Source organism: Puma concolor, chromosome F2 (genome assembly GCF_028749965.1).
Source record: "Puma concolor isolate L17-30 chromosome F2, mPumCon1.1.hap2, whole genome shotgun sequence".
NCBI lineage: Eukaryota > Metazoa > Chordata > Mammalia > Carnivora > Felidae > Puma > Puma concolor.
The window spans coordinates 39729305-39752926 of record NC_141684.1 but is presented as its reverse complement, the minus strand read 5'-3'; the positions used below and the strand labels follow the sequence as shown (position 1 = coordinate 39752926).

General features: G+C 36.8%; 1 protein-coding gene across 4 annotated transcripts in view; it reads left to right on the top strand.

Annotated features, from left to right (window-relative positions):
• MTDH (metadherin) overlaps positions 1-23622 on the top strand; it is a 56019-nt gene that overhangs the window by 7476 nt on the left and 24921 nt on the right. For 3 of the 4 annotated variants that reach the window (XM_086695243.1, XM_086695245.1, XM_086695244.1), the window contains exons 2-6: positions 6293-6394; positions 17933-18017; positions 18705-18881; positions 20275-20340; positions 21990-22226. In XM_086695243.1, the coding sequence (XP_086551369.1) occupies positions 6293-6394; positions 17933-18017; positions 18705-18881; positions 20275-20340; positions 21990-22226 (667 nt within the window). The remainder of the gene's footprint in view (positions 1-6292; positions 6395-17932; positions 18018-18704; positions 18882-20274; positions 20341-21989; positions 22227-23622) is intronic. The other variant, XM_086695246.1, reaches the window with a different exon arrangement.

Sequence of the window (23622 nt, the reverse complement as noted above, 5' to 3'; positions counted from 1 at the left end):
CTGCTGTTATGTCCGTGTACCTCTCTGGTTTTCATAGCATGTTCAAGGATATTACATTGCATTCAGAGAACAATTCCAATTTTCCCAGTAAGTTACAGCTGTCTTTCCTCTTTTTTTTTTTTTTTTAATTTGCTTTAAGGTTTATTTATTTTTGAGAGAGAGAAAGAGAACACGAGCAGGAGAGGGACAGAGAGAGAGGGAGACACAATCCAACGCAGGCTCCAGGTTCTGAGCTGTCAGCACAGGGCCCCACGTGGGGCTCGAGCTCACAAACCAGGAGATCGTGAACTAGCTGATGGGCACTTAACCCACTGAGCCACCCAGGCGCCCCTCTCTTTATTTCTTTCAAAATTTACTTTTAGAATCAAAAGTTTGGGGGCACCCAAGTGGCTCATTCGGTTGAGCGTCCATCTCTTGATTTCGGCTCAGGTCATGATCTCACGGTTCCTGAGCTCAAGCCCACATTGGGCTCTGCGCTGAGCATGGAGCCTGCTTGGAATTCTCTTTCTCTCCCCCCCCCCCCCCCCCCACTTGCTCACTGTCTCCCTCTCTCTCTCAAAAATAAGTAAATAATCATTAAAAAAATAGAATCAAAAGTTTGTGCTGAAAATTGTTGTGACTCTTACCAAAGCTCCAGAAATTTGGCTCTGTTTGGTTAAATGACAGGACTTTTTCATCTTGTCGTTGTATTCTGCCAAAGTCCTAACAGAGAAGACCTTTAATAATTATGCTTATCTTAGATATTAAGAGCAGCAATAAACCCTCTTAACACTTGAGGTTTCTTTTGCACTTTGACATTATTGGTTAATGTACTACTTCTCAAGGTTATGAAAGCTTTGAGAGTATTTTTTAAATTTTTTTTAATGTTTATTTCTGAGAGTGAGCACGTGAGTGGGGGAGGGGCACAGAGCATCCGAAGTGGGCTCCATGCTGACAGCATGAGGATTCCTGGTGCAGTTAACAAGTTGATAGTTCGGAATCCCTGAAGAGAGTTGAGTCTGGCTAGCTGCTTGGAAGGCACAGGATCTTTACACTAAAGGAAATAGCTCAGGATATATATAGCATGATTTTGCAAATTTGAATCATAGGCCATATTTGTAAGATTGTACTCTCAGTTATTAAGAGTTTAAAATTGGGGTTGGATTTAAAAATAAGTTAGTAAATTACTATAATTAAAGCTGTAGTATATTTATATTTGACATATTCACATTTGGTAGAAAAAAAGACACTTTCAAATAAATGGCAAGAAATTGTTCTATCTTGAATTTATATCAGAACTCTTCAAACTAAAAATACACTGACCAAGGCAAGGTTTTGTTCACTAAATGAGATGATGCATGTAAAGCATCTAGCAAGGTGCTTGGCCCATGGCAGATACTTGGGAATTACGTGTCAGGCCGTCTTCACTCTGTCAGCTAAAGATGATGCACCTTGAATTTCCATAACATTTTGCCCTTGATCTTTTTTTATGATGGGTGTAATATGTCTACTTATGCCTCCTGTATGTTCAGATTAACTTTAAGCTAAGAAAATTGAAACTCTAGTGAAATAGTAACTTCTCTGGGATTACACACATTGGGAAATTCAACCCTGGTTTCAGCTTGCCTTTAAAACCCATACTCTTTTCCTTTACGAGTAGGGTTGGAGGGGTTATGTTCACTTACTGGATAGTAAGTGAATGAACATAAGTGAGTATGATGTAATTTTCTTTTCTTAGAAAATGGTGAAACTATAAGCAGTTTTTTAAAAAAGAAAGATACTACATTGCTGTCTTTGACAGCAAGCCTGGACTATTTCTAGCCTCTGAGAGGCTGTGTTTACTTACCATTTGTATTCTGTTAACTCCCCAAAAGAATTTGTGTCTGGAGCACTGGGCCTGATGGATGCATGTAGTGTCTGTTGACCCTCTTGACCACCAGGACTTAACGCTGGTTGTAGGCTTGCTAGTTGTGACCTGAAAGCTGGACAAGGAGATGAGGATTTGAACCATTATAGCCATGTTCTCTCATTTATTGTCGTTTTAACAAGAAACTTGTATGAGTACATATTTTCTTTATATTTACAAATGATGAAATAAAGGGTTAAGTCAAGGAAAATGCTTATAATCACAGTGATTAAATATATAGAAGTCGAGTCTTAATCCCAGGTTTGTTCAGTTCCAGTGTCCATGGTCTCTTCATCTTCCTTTTTTTTTTTTTTTTTTAATTTTTTTTTTTTCAACGTTTATTTATTTTTGGGACAGAGAGAGACAGAGCATGAACGGGGGAGGGGCAGAGAGAGAGGGAGACACAGAATCGGAAACAGGCTCCAGGCTCTGAGCCATCAGCCCAGAGCCCGACGCGGGGCTCGAACTCACGGACCGCGAGATCGTGACCTGGCTGAAGTCGGACGCTCAACCGACTGCGCCACCCAGGCGCCCCATCATCTTCCATTTTTTTGATAGTTGGTAGGCTGCCCTTCTAGTTTCTTAAGGTGTTTCCAAGTAACTTGAAGTCATGGTTTTTATATTTTCTATCTAGAAATAAAATTCACATAACTAAGTGAAAATGGGATTCTAAATGGTTTCGTTTTAGAAGTCAAATGTTAAACTTTACATATGGTTATCTTAGATGTAGATTCCTTTGGAGTAGATGTCCGTTATTAAGCATATCTGCTTATTCTGAACCTCAAAACTCCTCAAGGGCAAATTCCTTTCATTTGTCCTTGTTCCTGGAGGTCCCTAGCCCAGTGCCTGAAGTACTTAATAAACATTTATGAAATTAATAATTTAAGGGTTGACTAACATGAAAATTATATTTCCTTTAAATCAGGCATTTTTTAAAGTTTGTTTGTTCATTTTGAGAGAGAGAGGTGAGTCAGAGAGGGAGAGAATCCTAAACAGGCTCCACACTGGCAGTGTGGAGCTCAATGCGGGTCTCGAACCCAGGGACAGTGTGATCACGCCCTGAACTGAAACCAAGAGTCAGAAGCTCAACTGACTGAGCCACCCAGATGCTCCAAAATCAGGTATTATTCAATAAGAGACCCTGCTCCCCTCCTGTGTGTCTCCTTTTTGCATTTTATTTTCTTGATTGTCAGCTAGGTATCTTCATTTTGGTTTATTACCACCCCTCCCAACACACACACACACACACACACACACACACACGCACGTGCGCGCGCACACACACACACACACACAATGTTCATTCATGAATATGTTTTTCAAATATGTGGCGTAGGAGTTGGGGAATGTATAACAATAAAGCATACATAGCATTGCCTATAAGGAGTTTATCCATCTAAGAAATGATTATGTCATTTTTCTGTTTCTGGTTGATTTTCACCAAATTCGGAGGATGTTCTTGTCTAATTTAAATTATAGCTTATATTCTATATGTGAAATTAACTTTGGATGGCCCTGGAAGGAAACACCTCAAAGTTTTCCAGAAAATTTTATACTAGGTTACGGTGAGAGGCCCGCATAATTGCTAATCTATGGAAACGTGTATATTAAGGCTTCATGATGAGAAAAGATAATACCTTTTGTATAAGATACAAAAGATAAAACCCTGTTGGCAGTCAGGTTGGATTTGAAGTGTTGGTTTGCAGTTAGTTGCTTTTTCTTTTCTCTTCCTCTTTTTCTCTTTTTCCTTTTTTTTTTAGAGAGTGGAAGCACAAGTTGGGGGGAGGTGGAGCGGGGAGAGAGAGAAGGAGAGAGACAGTCCCAAGCAGGCTCCATGCTCAGTGTGGAGCCCAACTTGGGGCTCAGTCTCACAACCCTGGGATCATGACCTGAGCTGAAATCGAGTCAGAGGCTCAAGTGACTGAGCCACTCAGGCGCCCCTTTATTTAATTAATTAACTTACTTACATTTAGTTACTTTCATGTGAGCAGATCTACATAATATGCCTCCATTTCTGGATTTGCTGATTTAAATGTGGTTAATGATTTTCCAGGACAAGACCTTCTTGACCAGCTAGTGGCAGGACAGATGAGTGTTGCTGGTGGGTAGGAAAGGCACAGCTGCCATTGTGTATCCTTTATTCATAGGGCCCAAGAGTTCTGTTGGGATAGGAGGCATATTGTTTCATGTTATCTGGCATTTTGAGGAAGGGTTGTTGCTGACTCCCAAATGTTAGTGGAACATTGAGAAATCTGCATAGACCGAAGGAACAGCTACAGTTACAGTAATTGCATAAATTCATCTTGCGAAGAAGGAAGTAAAAATGGCACAGGTTGGAGTGTGGGACCACCTGTGGCTTGCCGGTCATTTCAGAGTCTGTGAAATGGAAACTGAGTGTTCCTGCTGTAGCTCACGGGATTGAGGACTTCAGAGTTTATATTTGTTCAAAAGGAGATTGTTTCATCTTTCATTTGGGAGGCTGTATCACCAGTGTTTGTGTTTGGCCTCAAAGGAATTGCATTGCATTTTTTGTAGTTTTTGACGAATTAATTCCTCACCTTTTAGCAGTTAATAAATTAAGATGACTCCATGTAGTCATTTACATGAATAAAATGGAAGTGCTATAGTAGCGACTGTGATGGAAAGTTTCCTGAAGGGATTAGTTAAGTGAAGTTTCAGAAATGTAAGCCTGTGAGCTTCCAGTTAGAGACTGGAAACTGAAATTGAAGCTGCAAGATCGTTCAGGGGGCATAAGGCTTGTATAGAGAGGGTGAAGCTGAAGCAGACCACAGGAAATCAGAAAAGGTTTGGCTGAAGAGGATAATAAGAACTAACATATGAGAACTGACAATTGAGATGCTGATCTTGGAAGTAGAATTAAACGGTTTTATATTCCTGATGTAGTTATTGCTCTAAGTCCAGATTCCTTTCAGGGTTTTCTTACCCTTCTTTGTGTACCACCCCCCCCCCCCCAACATGTACATACACAGGGAAGCTGGTGAGAGGAAGCAGCGTGAAAGTGACACAACAGCACAGGAGAAAGAAAACCAAATCAAGAGGAAGGAGACCTGGTTTTGGCATCTGAGTTTAACAAATTGCTTAAGAGCCAGCAGATTAAACTGGGGTTAATTAGGATTTTTGTCAGCTAAAAGACAGCTTTTGTTTTGGCTTTTCTGCCATAAATCTTTGAAAAGCCTACAAATCGGGTTTTAGAATATTAATGGTCTGTTTCTTTAACCGTATATCCCTGATAATTTCGAACAAACTCTGGCAAAGTCACATTATAGAAACTTGAGCAGTGCTATTGTTTTCTGGAGTATGGTTCTGCTATAATGAGTAATCTGGTGGAAGTCTGTTCTGCAAGAACTGGAAATAAGGCAACTGAAACTAGTATATTGATTTACTAACTCATTGAATTATTGGAGTATGAGAATAAGCAAGTGAAAAGAAATAGTAGGACCCAGAGAGAAGAGGTTAGAATACCAGATACCTGGACTCCATTCTTCAAACTCTTGAATCTAAATATATTTCTGGTGATAGAACATAGAAATGTGGTTTTTTTGGGGGGGGGGAGGGGGGATGATTAACCCCCAAAACTAGTGATTCTAATTAAAACCCAGACTTGGAATTCACAAACTTAATTTTACTCATATCTTTTTATTTTCGGAATGTTGAAGCTGAGGTAACCTTTTTAAGCTGTAGCACTGGCTTGGTAAATTTCTTAATCCCAGAACAGTAGAACCATTAGATAATAGAATTACGAGAGGCATTAGAGATAATCTAATATAGAGGCCAACAGATTATGGACCAGGGACCAAATCTGGCCCTCTACTAGTGTTTTGCAAATAAAGTTTCATTGGAATACAGCCACACTCAATTTATTCATCTGTGGCTGCTTTTGTACAAAATTGCACTGTTTTGTAGTTGCAGCAGAGATGATATGGCCCACAAAGCCTAAAATATTTCCTGTCCCTTTATCGAAAAAGTTTACTGGCTTTTGAATAGACCAGATCTATAATTTTATATATGTGGAAATAAGACTCAAAAGAATGAGTGAAACGTTTTGAGATTACACTACTAATTGGTGGTGAGAGTGCAAATACAGTTTAGTTCCCCATATTCCTGCTTTCATTCCATGAGTTTTTGTTGGAGGAACTGATACCCTGGGTGAGATCAGAAAATTTATTTGTGGTACAGGCTTTTGTTTATAGGTTCATTATCATATTACAAAACACAGTTATTAGAGATAGTAGCACATCAAGTCTTACAACATGGCTGTACAGAAACCTATTAAAGTTGGGTCAGGGGGTAGCATTTGATTGTAGTATATGCTGTTTCTTGAATATAAATCTTTGATTTGACCCTCCAAGCAGTTTGATAACAAGATTCCTTTTGTTACCTGTGCAGCCGAATGGACGGACGGTTGAAGTGGCTGACGAGGAAGTTGTCCGAACTCCTCGAAGTATAACAGCAAAGCAGCCCTTAGAGACAGATAAAAAAAATGAAAAGGTAAGTTTGGGAACATATGAAATTATATGCAAGTCTCTTAATAAAGAGAGTGACATATATAAAAATGATGTTTTTCTGTTTCACAAAATTGTATGTATACTTCCCCATTTAAGGACAACTGAAAATATGAATTTATCATAGCAGATGGGTGGTAAAGGCGTAAGTAAGTTGTTTTGTTTTTTTACTTTTAAAAGGAAGGATGTATCACCAAATATTTTTAAACATGCTGTGGCAGTATTAAATATTCACTTTACCAAAACAGTTTTATTTATGACTTGAACGTCTTTTATAGGAGTAAGGTTGCAGGTACGTAACACCCTCTTATTTGAAAACAGGATTGTATTATCTTTGTTAATAGTACACTTCTGACATAAAAAGCTTACCAACTTGTTCGATGGTATTAAGTGTTGAAATAGATTTCTGTTCTGATGGAGACATAATTGTCTACTTATTAGACATTTTGAGTTTGTTGAACAAAAGAGAATGTTCTGTGCACTCTTAAGTTTTCAAATAAGACAATCTGTCATACCCCATAAATGGTACATTCCTGGGGTTTTATTCAGTTTTCAGTGTTAGAACTGACCCATTTTTTATTTGACTTAGGCAGAATGTAAAAAGGAACTGTTAACAGTGGGTTGTCCTGCTGTGGGAGAGAAACTTCTCATTTAAGTCCTTTCGATACATTTAATACTTGTGCTCTTCCACTCCCTTTTTAAAACCCTGTGCATGCATAACTCCTTTTTAACAAAGAAAGACAAACCAAAAAATAACGAAAGGTAGATAAGTGGTTTCTAGAAACCAGAATGCGACAATTCCAGTCCTACAGAATAATAGTATGAAATGGTTGCTACACTTTCTTAACGCTTACAATTTTTAAAGTGTCTTTGAAGAATTGGCAAGATCAGTTCTCCTCCGTAACCCAGTAAAATTGGTCTAGGTTCAAGATGGCTGCAGGTAGGATGGCGTAAAATGAAGAATAGTTGTGGGCAAAAGTTGAATTTATGCCTGATTTTGCCTTTGGCAGAAAAATAAATAGGAAATAACTTGTATTAACAAGTAAGCATACAATTTCAGGATTGTAAATTTAAAGTGTGAATAGTTTATATGTCTAATACATATTTGTACTCCTTCCCTATAATATTTCCTTGTTTCTGGATTTTCTTCCTACTAGTGAGCATTTTATGCTTGTTCCTTTTTCCACTCCCTGAATTATCCTGAAATATTTGTAGTTGGAATAATTGATGAACTGCCATTCATCTCTGATTGGTTAATCATATATAGATCGGGTGTAAGAAGATGAAAAAACCACAGTTTAGAGTTTATAATCATTCTGAAATTTCTTATGTTAGGAAATAATTACAATAATTGACATTTTAAATATCTGTAAAATGGCAGGCACTATGCAAAGTGGGGTGTGTGTATAATGTATGAATGTATGTACATATATCTTGTAGGGACAAAGTACATATCGGGTGTGCTTTTAAGACTTTATAGAATATTTATCCATGTTACTTTATTTATCCTCATAAGAGCACAGAGGAGGTGGTATTATACCTATCTTACAAATAAGAAACCTGAGGCATAAGTTATCTAAGCTATTAGATGTAGTCAGTTCTAACCCAGACCCATCTGACTTCAAAGTCTGTGCTTTTTACTGCTGTGTATTATTTCTGATCCTTTCATAAACTCTAGCAGGCAGGTAGTAACTGCCCCATTGTACAAATAAGGACTCTCAGCATGGAGGGATTTTGCAGTTTTACTCAGCGCACAGTTTCTGAGCTAGGATTTGAATCCAGCTCATTCTGGTGCCAAAGCCCATGCGTTTTTCAATCACTTGACAGTACTGCCTCCTTTCAGTTGCTGTTGCTTTTTCAGAACAAAACTTCTGCCTTTGGTTTGCTGTCTACTTGGTTAGGCTTTTTGCATAATAGTAAATGCTACAGCTCATGGCTAGTGTTTCTTTTTGCTGTCTGCATCTTGAATTTATGCTTTTTAACTTGGTTTAGCCCAAAAGACTTTATTTCAGTTCATTTTTTATGCTATTGCACTGTTTTTGCATGTTGTAAATATGTGTTTTAAGGCTTTTTATTACTTTCTTTCTAAAGAGGCTTCTCTTAGATCTACTTATGTACCTTAATATGCATCATTGTATGTTTGTTTTTCTCTCAGAGCCACATCTAAGCACTCTAAGCTGTGATACTGAATACCTTGCCCTGTCACTTGAGTAATAAGCCTTAGAAGTAAAACATTGTCTAAAAACCACGTATGACAAGAGTTATAGATCTTGTGTCTATAAAGCAAGTTAAACTACCATAGTTTTCTAGGTCTTTATTTGGCTGTGAAGGTCAATACTTCATTGATACTGGTCTCTAGTAGAGTAGACCTAGGACCATTAGCTGGCTGAATGCATTGTGCTATTGGATGCTGAAGAGAATAAGAATGGAAGAAGTACTTACTCTCAGAAAGACTGCAGTCTAGTTAAGGAAAGGCAAGCACAGGAGAAGATACCAGGTAACAAGACTTTGGGTGCCAGATATTCACAGGAATAAGATTATCCAATTTGGGTGGCCAGAAAGAATTGACAATTGGACTCTTAAGGCTAGGGATGGTATTTTAGTAAGTAGAAGTGGGGAGGCCAGCTTTGGCAAGTGAGAGAGAAACAAATGGACACAATCAGACATTATTCAGCTGAAACAAAAGAAGATATTCTTAATGGAAAGCTCTCGATAAGTTTGACTGGTCAAGGTGGGGGTGGGGTATGATAAAAATAGATATGTTTAGCTGGCAGCAACGTTTATGATTAACAGGTCAGGCTTGTGAGTGATTATGAGGATTTGAATTAAGATAGAAGTGTAAAGATTGTTAGAGAAACAACAGAAACCAAAATGTATAAAATTTGGTCACAATCAAATTTGTTTATGTTCAGAATGAAGTCAATGGTGTCCTACTGAAATATCATTCATTTTAAGTATTAATAAGCTCTTACATTTTTATGTTGCTACATAATACAAAATATTTTCACCTCTTTTGACCCTGTTGACTAAGTCTTGGTTGAGGAAGGAGAGGGGTACTATCATTTTTTTTTTTTTAATACAGCTCATTAAAAAGAGTTTAGTGGATTGCCCAGCATCACATACCTAGTAAATAATGCTCCCTCAATTTCACGGAGGCAGCTGTTCTCCAAGTGTGGTTTGTGGACCCCTGGGATGGGGTCCCAGGGACCCTTTTGTTGGGCCCTGGGGGATGAAACTATTTTCATAATAATTAGGACATTTGCCTTCTTCACCATGTTGATAGTTGCACTAATGGTGCAGAAGCAATAGCAAGTAAAACTGCTGGCTTCCGAGCACAAATCGTGATGGTGACACCAAACTACTAGTAACTGTATTCTTTATGCAATCCACTCATAGTTAAAAAAAAAAAAAAAAAAATGCTAGTTTCACTTAAGAGTATTCTTAATGAAGCTATAAAAATGATCATTATTAATTTCATTAAATCTTGATCTCTGAACACATGCTTTTTAATTATTTTTCTTGATGAAATAGGAAGTATACCTAGTATGTTGTGTACTGAAGAACAGTGGTTGTCTTGAGGAAGAACATTTGTACAATTGAGTTGCAACCTAGACTAGTTACTGTTTTTACGTGAAAGAACAGCTGATAGATACCAATGGTTATTTAGACCTGGGTACTTGCAGACATTTTCTCAAAAATAATTAAAATGATCCTGTCACTTCAAGGAAAAGAATACTTAGTATTTGTTGCAAATGATACAATGATTTGTTTCTGAGTGAAAATTAGAAATCTGGAAAATTTGTATCTGCCACCATTAGCTTGACAGCATCCCTGTGCTTAAAGAATATCTGATGAGATCAGTTGTGATATTAACAAATGTGATTTTTAAAAATACTGTATACAATGGAATGTTTTAACATCTTAGAAGATGTGTGTAACTCACTGAACCAGTATTTTCCAGGTGACCAGTACTTGCATGTTACAAAATCAGACAACTGTGAAAGTTTCATTAAATGCACAAGGTAGACCAATAGAGTGTGGAAAGTTCATTGATGCACTTTCAGATTCCATGTTGCAACAATTTTTAAGAAACTACCACTTGACAAGTTTCAGCATAATACTTTCCCCTACCTCTACCTAAAGTTCCTTGTGACTTCCCATTGCTCTTACTCTACAACCTTGAACATAACCTAAAGGTCCTGCCTGTGATACAGGTCTCTGTTCCTACCCCTCACCCTGTTTAAGTCTACGCTCATTGGTTTTCTTTCTTTTTTGTTAAGCAGCTTTATTTTGAGATATACCACAAAATTTATTTCATATAAGTGTATGATTTTAGTTGTATTGCAGAGTTGTACGGCTCTCGCCATAGTTTTTGAACATTTTCCTCTGCCCACTACCAGTAACGCCCCATTTTCTCCTTTTCTTCTTAGTCCCAGCCCCTGTCAACCACTAACCTTTGGTGTAATGTCAAAGGATATCACAATTATCTGAAAAAGCAAAAAACAACAACAACAAAACTATTAAAACAATCCTTTTAAGGGCGCCTAGGTGGCTCAGTCGGTTAAGTGTCCGACTTTGGCTCAGGTCATGATCTCGCAGTTTGTGAGTTCGAGCCCTGCATTGGTCTCTGTGCTGGAAGCTCAGAGCCTGGAGCCTGTTTCAGATTCTGTGTCTCCCTCTCTGACCCTCCTCAGAGCTCTCTCAGAGCTCTCTCAGAGCTCTGTCTCTCTCAAAAATAAATAAACATTAAAAAAATAAAAACCAATCCTTTTACCTGGGGCACCTCGGTGGCTGAGTCAGTTGATTATCCAACTCTTGATTTCGGCTCAGGTTATGATCCCAGGGTCGTGGTATCCATGCTGGGTGTGGAGCCTGCTTGAGATTCATTCTCTCTCTCTCTCTTCCTCTTCCTCCCTCTCTCTCCCTCTCTCTCCCTCTCTCTCCCTCTCCCTCCCTCTCCCTCCCTCTCCCTCCCTCTCCCTCCCTCTCCCTCCCTCTCCCTCTCTCTCCCTCTCTCCCTCCCATCCCCCCCACCCCCCACCTACCCCTCTGCCACTCTCCCTGCTCTCATGCACACTCTGTCTCTCAAAAAAAAAAAAAAAAAAATCGAGGGCACCTGGGTGGTTCAGTTGGTTCGAGTGTCCAACTTCAGCTCAGGTCATGGTCTCATGGTTTGTGAGTTCGAACCCCCACATCAGGCTCACTGCTGTCAGCCTGTCAGCGAGGAGCTGGCTTCAGATCCTCTGTCCCCTCTCTCTGCCCCTCCCCCATTTGCACTCTCCCACAATTAGTAAATATTCTTAAAAAGTCTTAAAGATCCTTTTTCCAATTATATATCTGTGTGTATATAATCAGATTTTCTTCACATGCTTTAAATAACGTATCACAGTAAAATTAAATGCAAAAGGAGGTATGCGAATCTAGCTATCTTTTATGAAGCCAGACATTAAAGATATTTGCAAACTGTAGAACATACCAACGGTGCTGCTCACTAAAATGTTTGTTTGTTTGTTTGTTTTGGAAAATACAGTTATTTATATAGGTGTAATTAAACAGTATGTAATTAGTCTATTATTATTTTGAAATAAATTAATATATTAAATAATATCTTAGTTTAAATTTATAGTATGTTAGATACCAGTAGATACAACCCATGTAAACAAAGGCTCTTTGATATCTTTGGTCTGTTTTAAGAGTATCCTATAACCAAGAAGTTTGAGAACCACTATTCTAGGAGTGATCAGTGTTTAGAAGACCATAGACAAACTTATTCCAAGGCATCATAGATTTTAAACAACTGTAAGGTATAGTAGCTCTTAGCAAAACAGAGAACACTGCGTGCCCAGTGAATTTACATGCATTTGTGTTTTACCTTCCATAATACGTCTTAGAAACAATAGTCTAAAATCGGGGATTGGCAAACCATGACCATTGGCCATATGTAGCTCTCTGCCTATTTTTTGAAAGTTTATTGGAATGCAGCCACACTTATTTATTGTCTGTGGCTGCATTTATATTACAACAGCAAAGTTGAGTGGTTGCAATAGAGACCTTATAGTCTGCAAAGCATAAAATATATATTGTCTGGCTTTTTTTTGCTGAACACTTCTTTTAAACTTCTAATACAATCTTTTGGATTCATTAAAATATTTCATTATCTGGAATGCTTTGAATCTGATTATGTAGGTCTTGGACTCTTGACCTTTTGGGCTCCTTGTGCCATAGAATCTATAGCTTCATGATTCTTGGGTTCCATCCAAGAATTAGTAGTTTCAGTGCCCCCTTTGAAGGTAAACACAGTAGTTTCCATAAACACAGTAGTTTCCATCAAAGAGGGAATATCTTACAAGAGAAACCTCATTTTTGCCCCCTAGACTTTTCTGTCTAAACTCCTGACAAATAGCAGAAAGGAGACCAGAACCAGGACTTCTCCTCTAGCCCATCATTTTCCCATGATGCTGTAGTTGAATGAGGCAAGTGGGAGTGGCAAGAGGAGATTGAAATAGAGTGAGAAAATGAATTTGGTTTTAAACATGCTAAGATTGAGGTAATAAATGGAGTCTCCAAGTGGAATTAATTTATTAAGCTGTTGGAAATTTGAGAACCATGTCTGGGAAAGAGTTTGGGGCTAGATAAAATTCTTAAGAAAAGTTTCTTGTAAATTTTTTTTAAGATTCTGGGTTGGTAGTCATGCCGCTTTTGTGGTGTACCATAATTCGTGAGCTCACACCAAATGTATTTAAATAATTTAATGGCTCGCATAAGTGTTCAAGTATACAAATAGAGTAGCTCAGAGGTTTTATTTTGGGGGCAATGAGAGTTGGGCAGACAGGACCATATATAACGCAATTTATTTTTAGGCTCTTTTACTGATTAACCAAATAACTGCTGTCTGCAAGGTGTATTATTCTAGGAACTAGGAGTATAACGATTGATAAAACAGGATAAAATGGGAAAAGGGATGACTAAAATAAAGCAAATATATTCTCTAATGGTAGGTGGTGGTAAGTGCAGTGAAAGAAAATCTAACTAACGAGGGTAAGGAGGAAGGTAAAGTACAGGTTGTGGGTACTTCCCTTCATCTACAATCCTACTCCTTCCTTGCATTCAGGGAAATGTATCAGACTAGTAGTGGGTGGAAAAATCTTGGCTGTAGTTTAAATTATACCACCACCACCACCACCCCGAAAAGCAGGAAAATCTGCTGGAACTCTCTCTACTTTTAAAAAGGTTTGTGACACTTTTTGTAATTAATCTCATCCTTACATCATGTCACCAAGTTACCAAGATTAAGAACTGTTGGTATAGATAGTTCAGAGAAATGTAAATAATATGTTCTTTGGACCATCCATCCTTTGCCATTTATGCCTTGTTCATCTATATGTTTGAGACAAGTGAGAAAAATAAATAGTGCTGAATGTGGAGCAGTATAAAATAGGGACTTACCATATTTGTTTAGGCAAAAGGTGGATGAAATTGATCCTAAAGCAGTAGTTTTCAGACTTTTCAAGAAGCAGTTGCTTAGTTTTCAAAATGATGAACTTCACTGACCGCTTTTAATTTTGTCAGGTATGTACATTTTTAAAATCACTGTCACCATTACAAAAAAGAAAAATTTTGACCCAATGGAAATAGAACAAAAGTCTCAGAAAACAGAATAGTTACTGCCATGAGTTAGGGGGAAATCTTACACACTAGCCACTTACCTGCAGACTAAAGTATCATAGCATCCATTTCTAACCTTTAGGTTAGATCCCAGGGTTGTGGGATGAAGCCCCACGTTGAGCTCCACACTGAGCCTGGAGCCTGCTTGAGACTCTCCCTCTCTCTGTGCCCCTCTCCCTCGCTCATGCTCTCTCTGTTTCTAAAATAAAATAAATTATTTGTCTGTTACTTGTGAAAATTCTCCTATCTGCACAATTTAACAGCTTGGGAGCAGTTTCCTAACAGAAGCATAGCAGCCCAGATTTTGGAGCATGCTTATCAAATCCCAGCTCTGACACTTAATAATTAGGTGATCTTGGGGTTGGTTAGTTAATCATTCTGTGCCTTCTTTTCTCATCTGTAAAGTGGAAGTAATAACATCTGCCTCTCATAGAATTCTTTTGAAACCTGACTGGGTTAATTAGGAAGATCTATATAAGTGATAGTGATATAACCAGTTAAAACAAAAACAAACTTTTTTTAAGTCTTTTTAGTGGATCCATTTGTTAAAAATACCAAAGTAAAAAACCATCAGATTCGATTGCAGGAACCGCTGGTGTTGAGGAAGATTAACTTTTACTAGTTAGATTTCCACAAAAACCTTTGCATACTTAGAGGATGAGGTTGAAAAATTAGTGTCATGTTTTGACAAGCATGGCCTTCGTTTAAGTGAATCTCTATACTTTTGTCAAGTATGATAGTTATTAAAAGTATTAAAGTATCAAAATACATGAATTGAGAAGCTTATTCAAAAATAATGAGGCATGTTCGGTCATATTGCTGTCACTAAAAAATAGTTGTTTTACAAATGTATATACACTGTCAGGAGGGTGTGTATAAAATTTACAAAGAAACAATCTTGGGAGTGTATGTCTAGCACATCGTAGGGATTTAATAAATCTTGATTGCATGACAGCCATTAGGAGAGGTTAACTAGCTCCATGGTAGAGGCTGACAAAGAATAGGAGGGAAGAACGTGGTAACAAAGGAGCTGGCACTTTGTATTTGCATTTTCCTTCAAAAGCGTTCACTGTAGTGGAGCTGCCCACAAGTAAGATGTTTATGTCAGTAGGACGGCTAAGGCAAATAGTAGCATGAATGCATATTTGTGTTAAAGCTTTTTATAAATACGTTATTAAGTCTTGTTTGGGTAAGCATTATTCTTTGGTTAGTTACTTAACTAAAATCAAACAAGACCTAAACCTAAATCAAGGTAGTCTGTCTTATTTTTCTGCAGATTTCATTTTAGTGACGAATCACAGTATATTTCAGTGTGAATATAACTTCTCCCCTTTTTTCATACTTTCTCTCCTTTAAAGTCTTATGTATGCTTATGTATACTATTTTGTAGTTAGTCTGCTTTCACATCTTCTTTAATCTTTAAAAGAACCTTATGTGGGGTGCCTGGGTGGCTCTCGTTTGGGCGGCTGACTTTGGCTCAGGTCACGATCTTACTGCTCGTGGGTGGGTTTGAGCCCCGCATCGGGCTCTGTGCTGACATCTCAGAGCCTGGAGCCTGCTTCAGATTCTGTGTCTCCTTTTCTCTCTGCCCCTCACGTGCTCATGCTCTGTCTCTCTCTCCTTCAAAAATAAAATAAATAAACATAAAAAAAAAAAAAGGAACCTCATATGAGGTTAGGAATTTTTGTCCCAAATGGCAGTTGGGGAAAGGGGTTTAGAGACACTTAGCCCAAAATCGCATAAGTAATACATGATTAAATTTGTAGAGTTCAATGTAGAGTGACAGGATAGCAGAGTATTTGTGAGGGCAGGATCTAGAGTCAGAACTGAATTTTAGTTCTGGATTTACCACTTAATAACCCTCTTGTCGTAAGCTATTTATATAATCTCTTATGGCCTCTGTTTTCTTATCTGTAAAATGGAGGTACTTAACTTTAGTTAGTTCCTGTAGGTCTGTCTGTACGGTCCAATGTGGTAGCTACTTAATGGCTATTTAGCGTTCCTTCTCATACTATTAATAACTTTTTATATTCATTACCTTCTGAAATGTATTTGGGGTATGTTGAGTTAACGTATATTAAAATTAATGTGACCTCTTTCTTTCATCTTTTTGACATCTGTATGCTAGAAAACTTTAAATTACAAACATGGCTTGTATTATATTCTATTGTACAGTGCTGCTCTAGACCAGGGATGGGCAAACTCTGGTCCCCCAGATCAGCCAGAGGCCTATTTTGGTAAATAAAATTGTGTGGAAACACAGTCACAGCCATTCAGTTACATATTGTATATGGCTACTTTCATGCTACAGCAGCAGGGTTGTAAGATCACTATGTATAGAACTATATGTGCCTTGGAAAGCCTAAAATATTTATTATTTGATACCTTATAGAAAAAGTTTGCTGACCTCTACTTCAGGCTATAACTGAAAAATGCTCAATGTGTTATCTTGAGTGGGTGTGAGAGACAGACAGTCGATAGAAAGTAGATTGGTCGTAGATATTAGTGGGAAAAAGGTGGTGGGGACACCGACTGGTCATTGGTACCACGTTTCTTCTTCGGGATGATGAGAGTGTTCTGGAATTAGAAAATGGTGGCAGTTGTACGACCTTGAATCTACTAAAATCCACCGAACTGTACAGTTTAAAGAGGATAAATATTATGGTATGTAGATGATACGTCAATTTTTGTGAAGTAGATATGAGCCTGGTTTGGTAGATGTCATAAAGCAGTACATGAAACATGATACATGTTAATGAGAACATGGAAAAAAACAAGTACAGATCAACTACAGGGAACATAAAAAGTTTGTTATGAATAGTTGCTTATATACTCCTGTTGTCAAAGAATTTTTAATCACTCTTAAGAGCTGTCATTTATTGCTTACTCAAACTATCATTTACTGCTTTACCCATAAAGAAAAAAAAAACTTAGTATCAAGATATGATCTTTTTTCTGGTGGTATACTTAACTTGAAGATAATAAGATATACATAGCCAATCTCAGTTAAAAGAGTGAATATAGATTATAAGTAAAATCAATATTTGATGAATATTAGCACTTTCCTGGAAGCACTAATCTAAATATAGAAATCGTGGCTTTACCAAGTTTTAATGAGCAGCTTCTGAGAGGAGAAAATAATATTAACAGAATGGAATTGGAAGGCTGTTTCAAAATAACCCACATCTTGTATGTGTGTAGGTATTTTTTTTTAATGAATTACTAAATACCTACCATATGCAAATCCTAGGTATTTTCGCATTGCTTTGAAACTGACAAAATATTAACTGCTTTGTCTGGTTGACTCTCTAATTTGTTATACAGCAGGGTATTCCAGCAATCTGCTTTATAAAATCCAAAAGCCACTAATCAGTGCATCATTTTCTTTCTCAACGCTAGCAATATTTTTTTAATTTTATTGCTCTGAAAACACCATATTATACTGCCTTATTTGTGATGGAAGTTAGGATAGCGTGTTTTTAAGGGCACAGACTTTGAAGCCAGATAGACCTATTTCCTAATTTGACTCTACCACTTACTAACTTAATGTGACCCTAGATAGCCAATTTCATATTTAACATCTCTAAGTCTGCGTTTCCTCATCTCTAAAATGGGAATAATACCTTCCCTAGTGAGTTTTTTTAGGGAATAAAGAAGAAAATCAGTGCAAAGTACTTAGCATGTAGTAACCACTCAATAAATTGTACCCTCCTATTATTATTGCCATTTAATGTTAAGTTCTTTTATCAGACATTAAATTTTTTTGGTTGTCAGCATCATACATTTCATTATGTATTTTACTGACTCCTACCTTTTCAAAAACAATGAAATATTAAGTAACATTCTATTTTGCTTTCAGTCAAAGAAAAATAAGAAGAAATCAAAGTCAGATGCTAAAGCAGTGCAAAACAGTTCACGCCATGATGGAAAGGAAGTTGATGAAGGTACTTGAGCAAGTGAAAGGACTATAGAAACATTCTTAATCCTTTTTTACCAAGGTGGATTATATAAAAGCTGCATTTGTGTTGCTTAATCTTGTATCTAGCTTTTCTTTTTAGTAACTACAGATTTTAATGTACAGATTTGTGACATTGTTAGAAAACACTTTTTTTTTTTATTTAAGTGCGTTTCCTGAAGGGAACCATCTTCAAATTGAGGGTCTAGCTCAATATGTTGAGCAATTGTTTTGTCTTTGTTTCTTAGAACTATGGTTTTAATTTTTTCCCTATTCTTAAATACACTATCCCTAAAAGGTTGTGTACAAAATTCTTGAGTAAGCCCTTTATTGTCATCACCAAATAAATCCATTTATTAGTACTTATTTATAATACTCTCCTATCCCTTCTGTCTGGCAGGATAAAAAATATATATAAGATAACATACATTTATCATTTTTTTATAAATCATAGAGGACAGTTGATAAAAATTAGCAGAATAAATAATAATGACAGTTAGCTGCCTGAAACAACATACTGAGATTAAATTCTTAGGATAAGTTAATATCATCAGTACACTTGGTTTTTAGTTTACTATCATGATATTTTGTGTGCCCCCCCCAAAAAAAAAAAAAAAACTGCAACTTTTTTCTTCCCCTTTACTGAATAACACTTTTTTCTCTGGGGCTATGTCAGGAGCCTGGGAAACTAAAATTAGTCACAGAGAGAAACGACAGCAGCGTAAACGTGATAAGGTGCAGACTGATTCTGGTTCATTGGATTCAACTATCCCTGGGATAGAAAATACCATCACAGTTACCACCGAGCAACTTACAACCGCATCATTTCCTGTTGGTTCCAAGAAGAATAAAGGTATATTAGTGGAACATAAGAGTCATACATCAAATCCAGCTCCTTTTAATCAGATGTACAAAATATCATTACGTCAAAAATTTGACTATTTTGAACAGCTTACATCATTGTGCTGATATACCCTTCTTCGTGAGAGCATTGTGGACCATGTATCGGTTTACCTGATAACCAGCAGTGTTACTCATTACATACCGCCTAATGAATGGCTTTTTAAATTAAAATTGCCTTTCTGCCTTGAGTCACATGAGAAAATGATGTTGCCTTTTTCCTTGTGTGCAATGCTTTGCCCCAGCTCTCTTACATCTCCATTTTTATAGTGGACAAGACATTTAAGTGGAATTATTTGTCACCATTCTGCATGTTGGATGTTTGCATTCCAAGATGAAACTAGCATGTTCTGGATAGTGCAGGCTCTGTCTTGGACTTCTTATCACCCCAACTTTTTGAGAATGCTTTGGTGTTTGATAAAGCTGGACTGGAACTTCAGAGGTTGTGGAGCTAATGGTCTTCCCAAGTATTTCACATGCTCAGACTATCCAATATTGATGGCTTCTTAGTAGCTCTTTACATTGCCATCATTTTACCCTGGAAACATCAGTCTGCAGAGTGATACTGTTCAACTTGGGCATTGACTTTTCTTCCTTCACCTTTTTATTAATTGCCTCCCTACCCCACATTGTCTCTAGACCACTTTCTCAGTCTTTTACTTTTTTGCTTGATGACCTGCTGGAATTTATCGCTTTGGTGTAGCAACAACGTCTGTTTATGCATTTTCACTATCCCATATTAGTCATGCTTTAGCACTTCTGTTGGTGACCCCTTTTCACTGTCTTGGGCATGCTTTCCTTGCTGCACAATCCTGTGTCATGCTAGTTTTTTAATACATTGTGATCATTCTGCTTTTTAGTGTCGGAGAAATAGTATCTTTGTTGTAACATGTATTCACACCTCTTGCCATATTTCCTAAGTCCTGGTCCCAAATACTGGCAGTGTTTTTAAGTTGGATGTGTTTGCTTCCAGGATTATTGAAAAGGCAGCTGGTATTGTTGAGAGGTGGCAAAGTTGAATCCAATTACAGAGCCCAGTTCTCCAGTTCTACTGAAAAGAATCTTGATAACCATTATTGAACAGCAGACTCTCCATATATTTGAGCAATTTTCCAGGTCCTATATTGCCATTTTAGTTGACTAAGAATATGGTAACTAAAGAACTCAGTTCCCTAAGGACATGTCATGTATGTTGTGGGTAAAACTGACTCTTTTCCAGTGTAAGAATTTAGTACTTGAAGCAATTTATTAAAAATAAGTGAAAATTAAATTGTGTGTTAACTCCTAATTTAATGTGCATAGTGGCCTGTTTAGTATTAAATAAATTTTATTTCTATTTCAACCAGGTGATTCTCATCTAAATGTTCAAGTTAGCAACTTTAAGTCTGGAAAAGGAGATTCTACACTTCAGGGTGAGAGAAATTACATGTAACTTAAATTGAAGGCCCATCAAAATAGAAACTTATATACATGTCTCTTTCCTCACATGAATGATACAGAAGGAAAAAAAAAGGCTTAGAAATGATTTTTAATTACTAAAGTAATATAATCACAATCCAGACATTTTGGAAAATGGATAAAAAGAAAAATCATTCCCACTTCTAACAGGCTTTGGTATGTTCTAGTTGTTTCTCCCTCTCCCCCATATGTAAAAGCAATCTTTTAGTAACAGCTTATATGCAGTTTTTATTCTTGTTTGCATTGTGTAAGTCAATAGAGAAAAGAAGGATTTTGAGTGGGGGGGGAGGACTTGGTTTTAATATATGGGATAAAAGACTTTACCCCTGTTTATTAAGGAAAAAACCTTAATACCTATCATCGTTTAAACTGCTTCTTTAACAATATTAAATATTTTACAATAAATGGACTACAGTCTGAAGTTACCCAGTGCTCCACAATTAGAAAATATATTTTATGTACTTGTTTATGATAAAGATTGAATTAAGTAGAGTAGTATATCTTACCTAAAAACTAAAAGTGTTGTAGTATACTATAAATTCAGAAATGAAAAAGCACCTTATTTCAGGCTTGTTTTAACTCTGTCAGCTTCCTTCATTCCCATGATTCTCAATCCTGGCTACACGTTACAGTCATTTAGGAAGCTTAGAAAAACACAACACAACACGTGCGTGCATACATATATACACACATACATACTGATTCCTGGGCTCCACCCATAGAGCTTCTGATTTGATTTGATTTTTTCTTCTTTTAAAAAAAAATTTTTTTTTAACATTTACTATATTATTGAGAGAGAGAGAGTGAGACAGAGCATGAGTGAGGGAGGGGCAGAGAGAGAGGGAGACACAGAACCCAAAGCAGGCTCCAGGCTCTGAGCTGTGACACAGAGCCTGATGCAGGGCTCGAACCCACAAACCAGGAGATCATGATCTGAGCCGAAGTCGGACGCCCAACCGACTGAGTCACCCAGGCGCCCCTGATTTTTTTTATTTTCTTAAGTAATCTCTATGCCAAACGTGGGGCTCAGACTTACAACCTCAAGATTAAGAGTCACATTTTTCACTGACCTGAGCCAACCAGGCACGCACCCCCCGAGATTCTGATTTTAATTAGTCTGGGTTGAGGCTCCATTGTCTACTTTTAAGAAAATTTTCAATTGATTTTAATGTGCAGCCAGGTTTTAGAATCACTGCCTTATACATTTTGTGTGTGTGTGTGTGTATAAATATTTAAAGAAAGAACATAATAACTAAGGAGAAATCTTCATATTTTTAGTGGGTGAGTATACCGAGTATACCAGAATATGTGTTGTTTCCCTGTTTGCTCTTTTATACTTTCTTTGAGCAAGTCATTCTGCTGTTGAAAACATTATTAATATATAAAGTTCAAGCCTCCTCTTAGTTTTTAAACTAAAAGTCATCAGTGGTCATGTCCCCTTTAAAAGTCTTCATTTTTATCTTTGAAGCTCAAGCTATTTAGAAGACAGTAGGGGAGAAAATGAGTGATAAATATAAACCAAGCAATCACAGAAATTTAATAATATCCCAGTTTTAATAAGGAGTCACATATCAGTTTTTAATCTTCTTTTCTTTTCTTTAAGTTTCTTCAGGAATGAACGAAAACCTCACCGTAAATGGAGGAGGCTGGAATGAGAAGTCTGTAAAACTCTCCTCACAGATCAGTGCAGGTGAGGAGAAGTGGAACTCTGTTTCACCTGCTTCTGCAGGCAAGAGGAAAAATGAGCCATCTGCTTGGGGTCAAGACACTGGAGATGCTAATGCAAATGGAAAAGACTGGGGAAGGAGTTGGAGTGACCGTTCAATATTTTCTGGCATTGGTAAGAAGTGTGAGAACATTTTAAGTTTATTTAAAATTGCTTATTTCTGGTACATTTTGAATTTTCCAGGAATGGAAAAAAAAATTCCATGAGTAGAAAAATTCGTAAAGCCATACAGAAATAATAGTAATAATTAACACATCTCATATCCTTTTTACATGGAGCAAAGTGGGAACTAAAAAGTAACTAATAGCAAATGTATTTTTTGCTCTCTCCCTCATGTTCTCATGTGGTTTCATCACATTTGATTGCCAGCGTAGCTAAGGACTGTAATTATATATGTTTAGTGATAAGTGTGATGTGTGAGCAGACTTTTTGATTAATTTCAACAGTTCAGCTGTTGAGTGTAAATGAAAATGGTAAATAGAAGTAGTTTACAGTATTCATTTTTATACTATTTTATAGTCTGCAAAATGCCTATTTATAATTTTTCCCCTTGATTTTAAAGATAAAGACCAGTAGTTGAGAAGCTTATTCTTGTTGAAAGTCATCAAATATAAAGCAGCGTAATTCCAGTGTGTGTGTGTGTGTGTGTGTGTGTGTGTGTGTGTGTGTGTGTGTGTTATGGAAAAGAAATCCATGTTTTATATGGAAAACTGCAAAAAGAAAAGGAAAAACCCACTGTTACCACACCGCACAATGGCAACCACTGTTTTTTTATATTTCTTTAATTTAATGGTCTTTTTTTTTTCCTGTGTACAATATTTTACGTAATCCAAATTGGATATTCATTTTTATGTCCCCACAAACACACTTAATATTGTAATATAAACATTTTCCTTTTTGTAAGCATTTTTATTTAAAGTCCCTATAATACATTATGTAAGCATAGCATATAAATCATTTTTCTATTCCCATATTATCAAGAGAATTTTTTCCCTTTTTTAAGCATGTAAATGACATTGCATTGAATATATTTGTTTTTGGGTTATTTCTTTAGGATAGATTCTTGGGAGTGATATTATTGGGTTAAAGGGAGTATGTGTACAGTGCTCTATGACATATTATCAGTATTTTCTAAGAGGGTAGCTTTGGTTTATACTGTCAGCGTTGGTAAGAGTGCCATTTATTATGTGCTGACCAAGATTGGGTATTCTTATTTTTAAAAATATTTTCTAACTTGATAAACAAAAAATACATAAATTGTTCGGTTAACTTTTTAAGATCACTAATGAGGTTGCATATTTTTTACAACTTTCTTGATCATTTCTATTTCTTTTATGAATTGTCTGTGTTCTTTGCCCATTTGTCTAATGGCCTCTTATTTTTTTTTTTTTTTTTTATCAAGTTGTAATTCCTTGTGCATTAAACATACACTCTTTTCTGTTGTGCTTGTTGCAGATACTTTTGTTAGTTTTATTTCTTATATTTGGGAGAGCAGTAGACACTAGAGTTT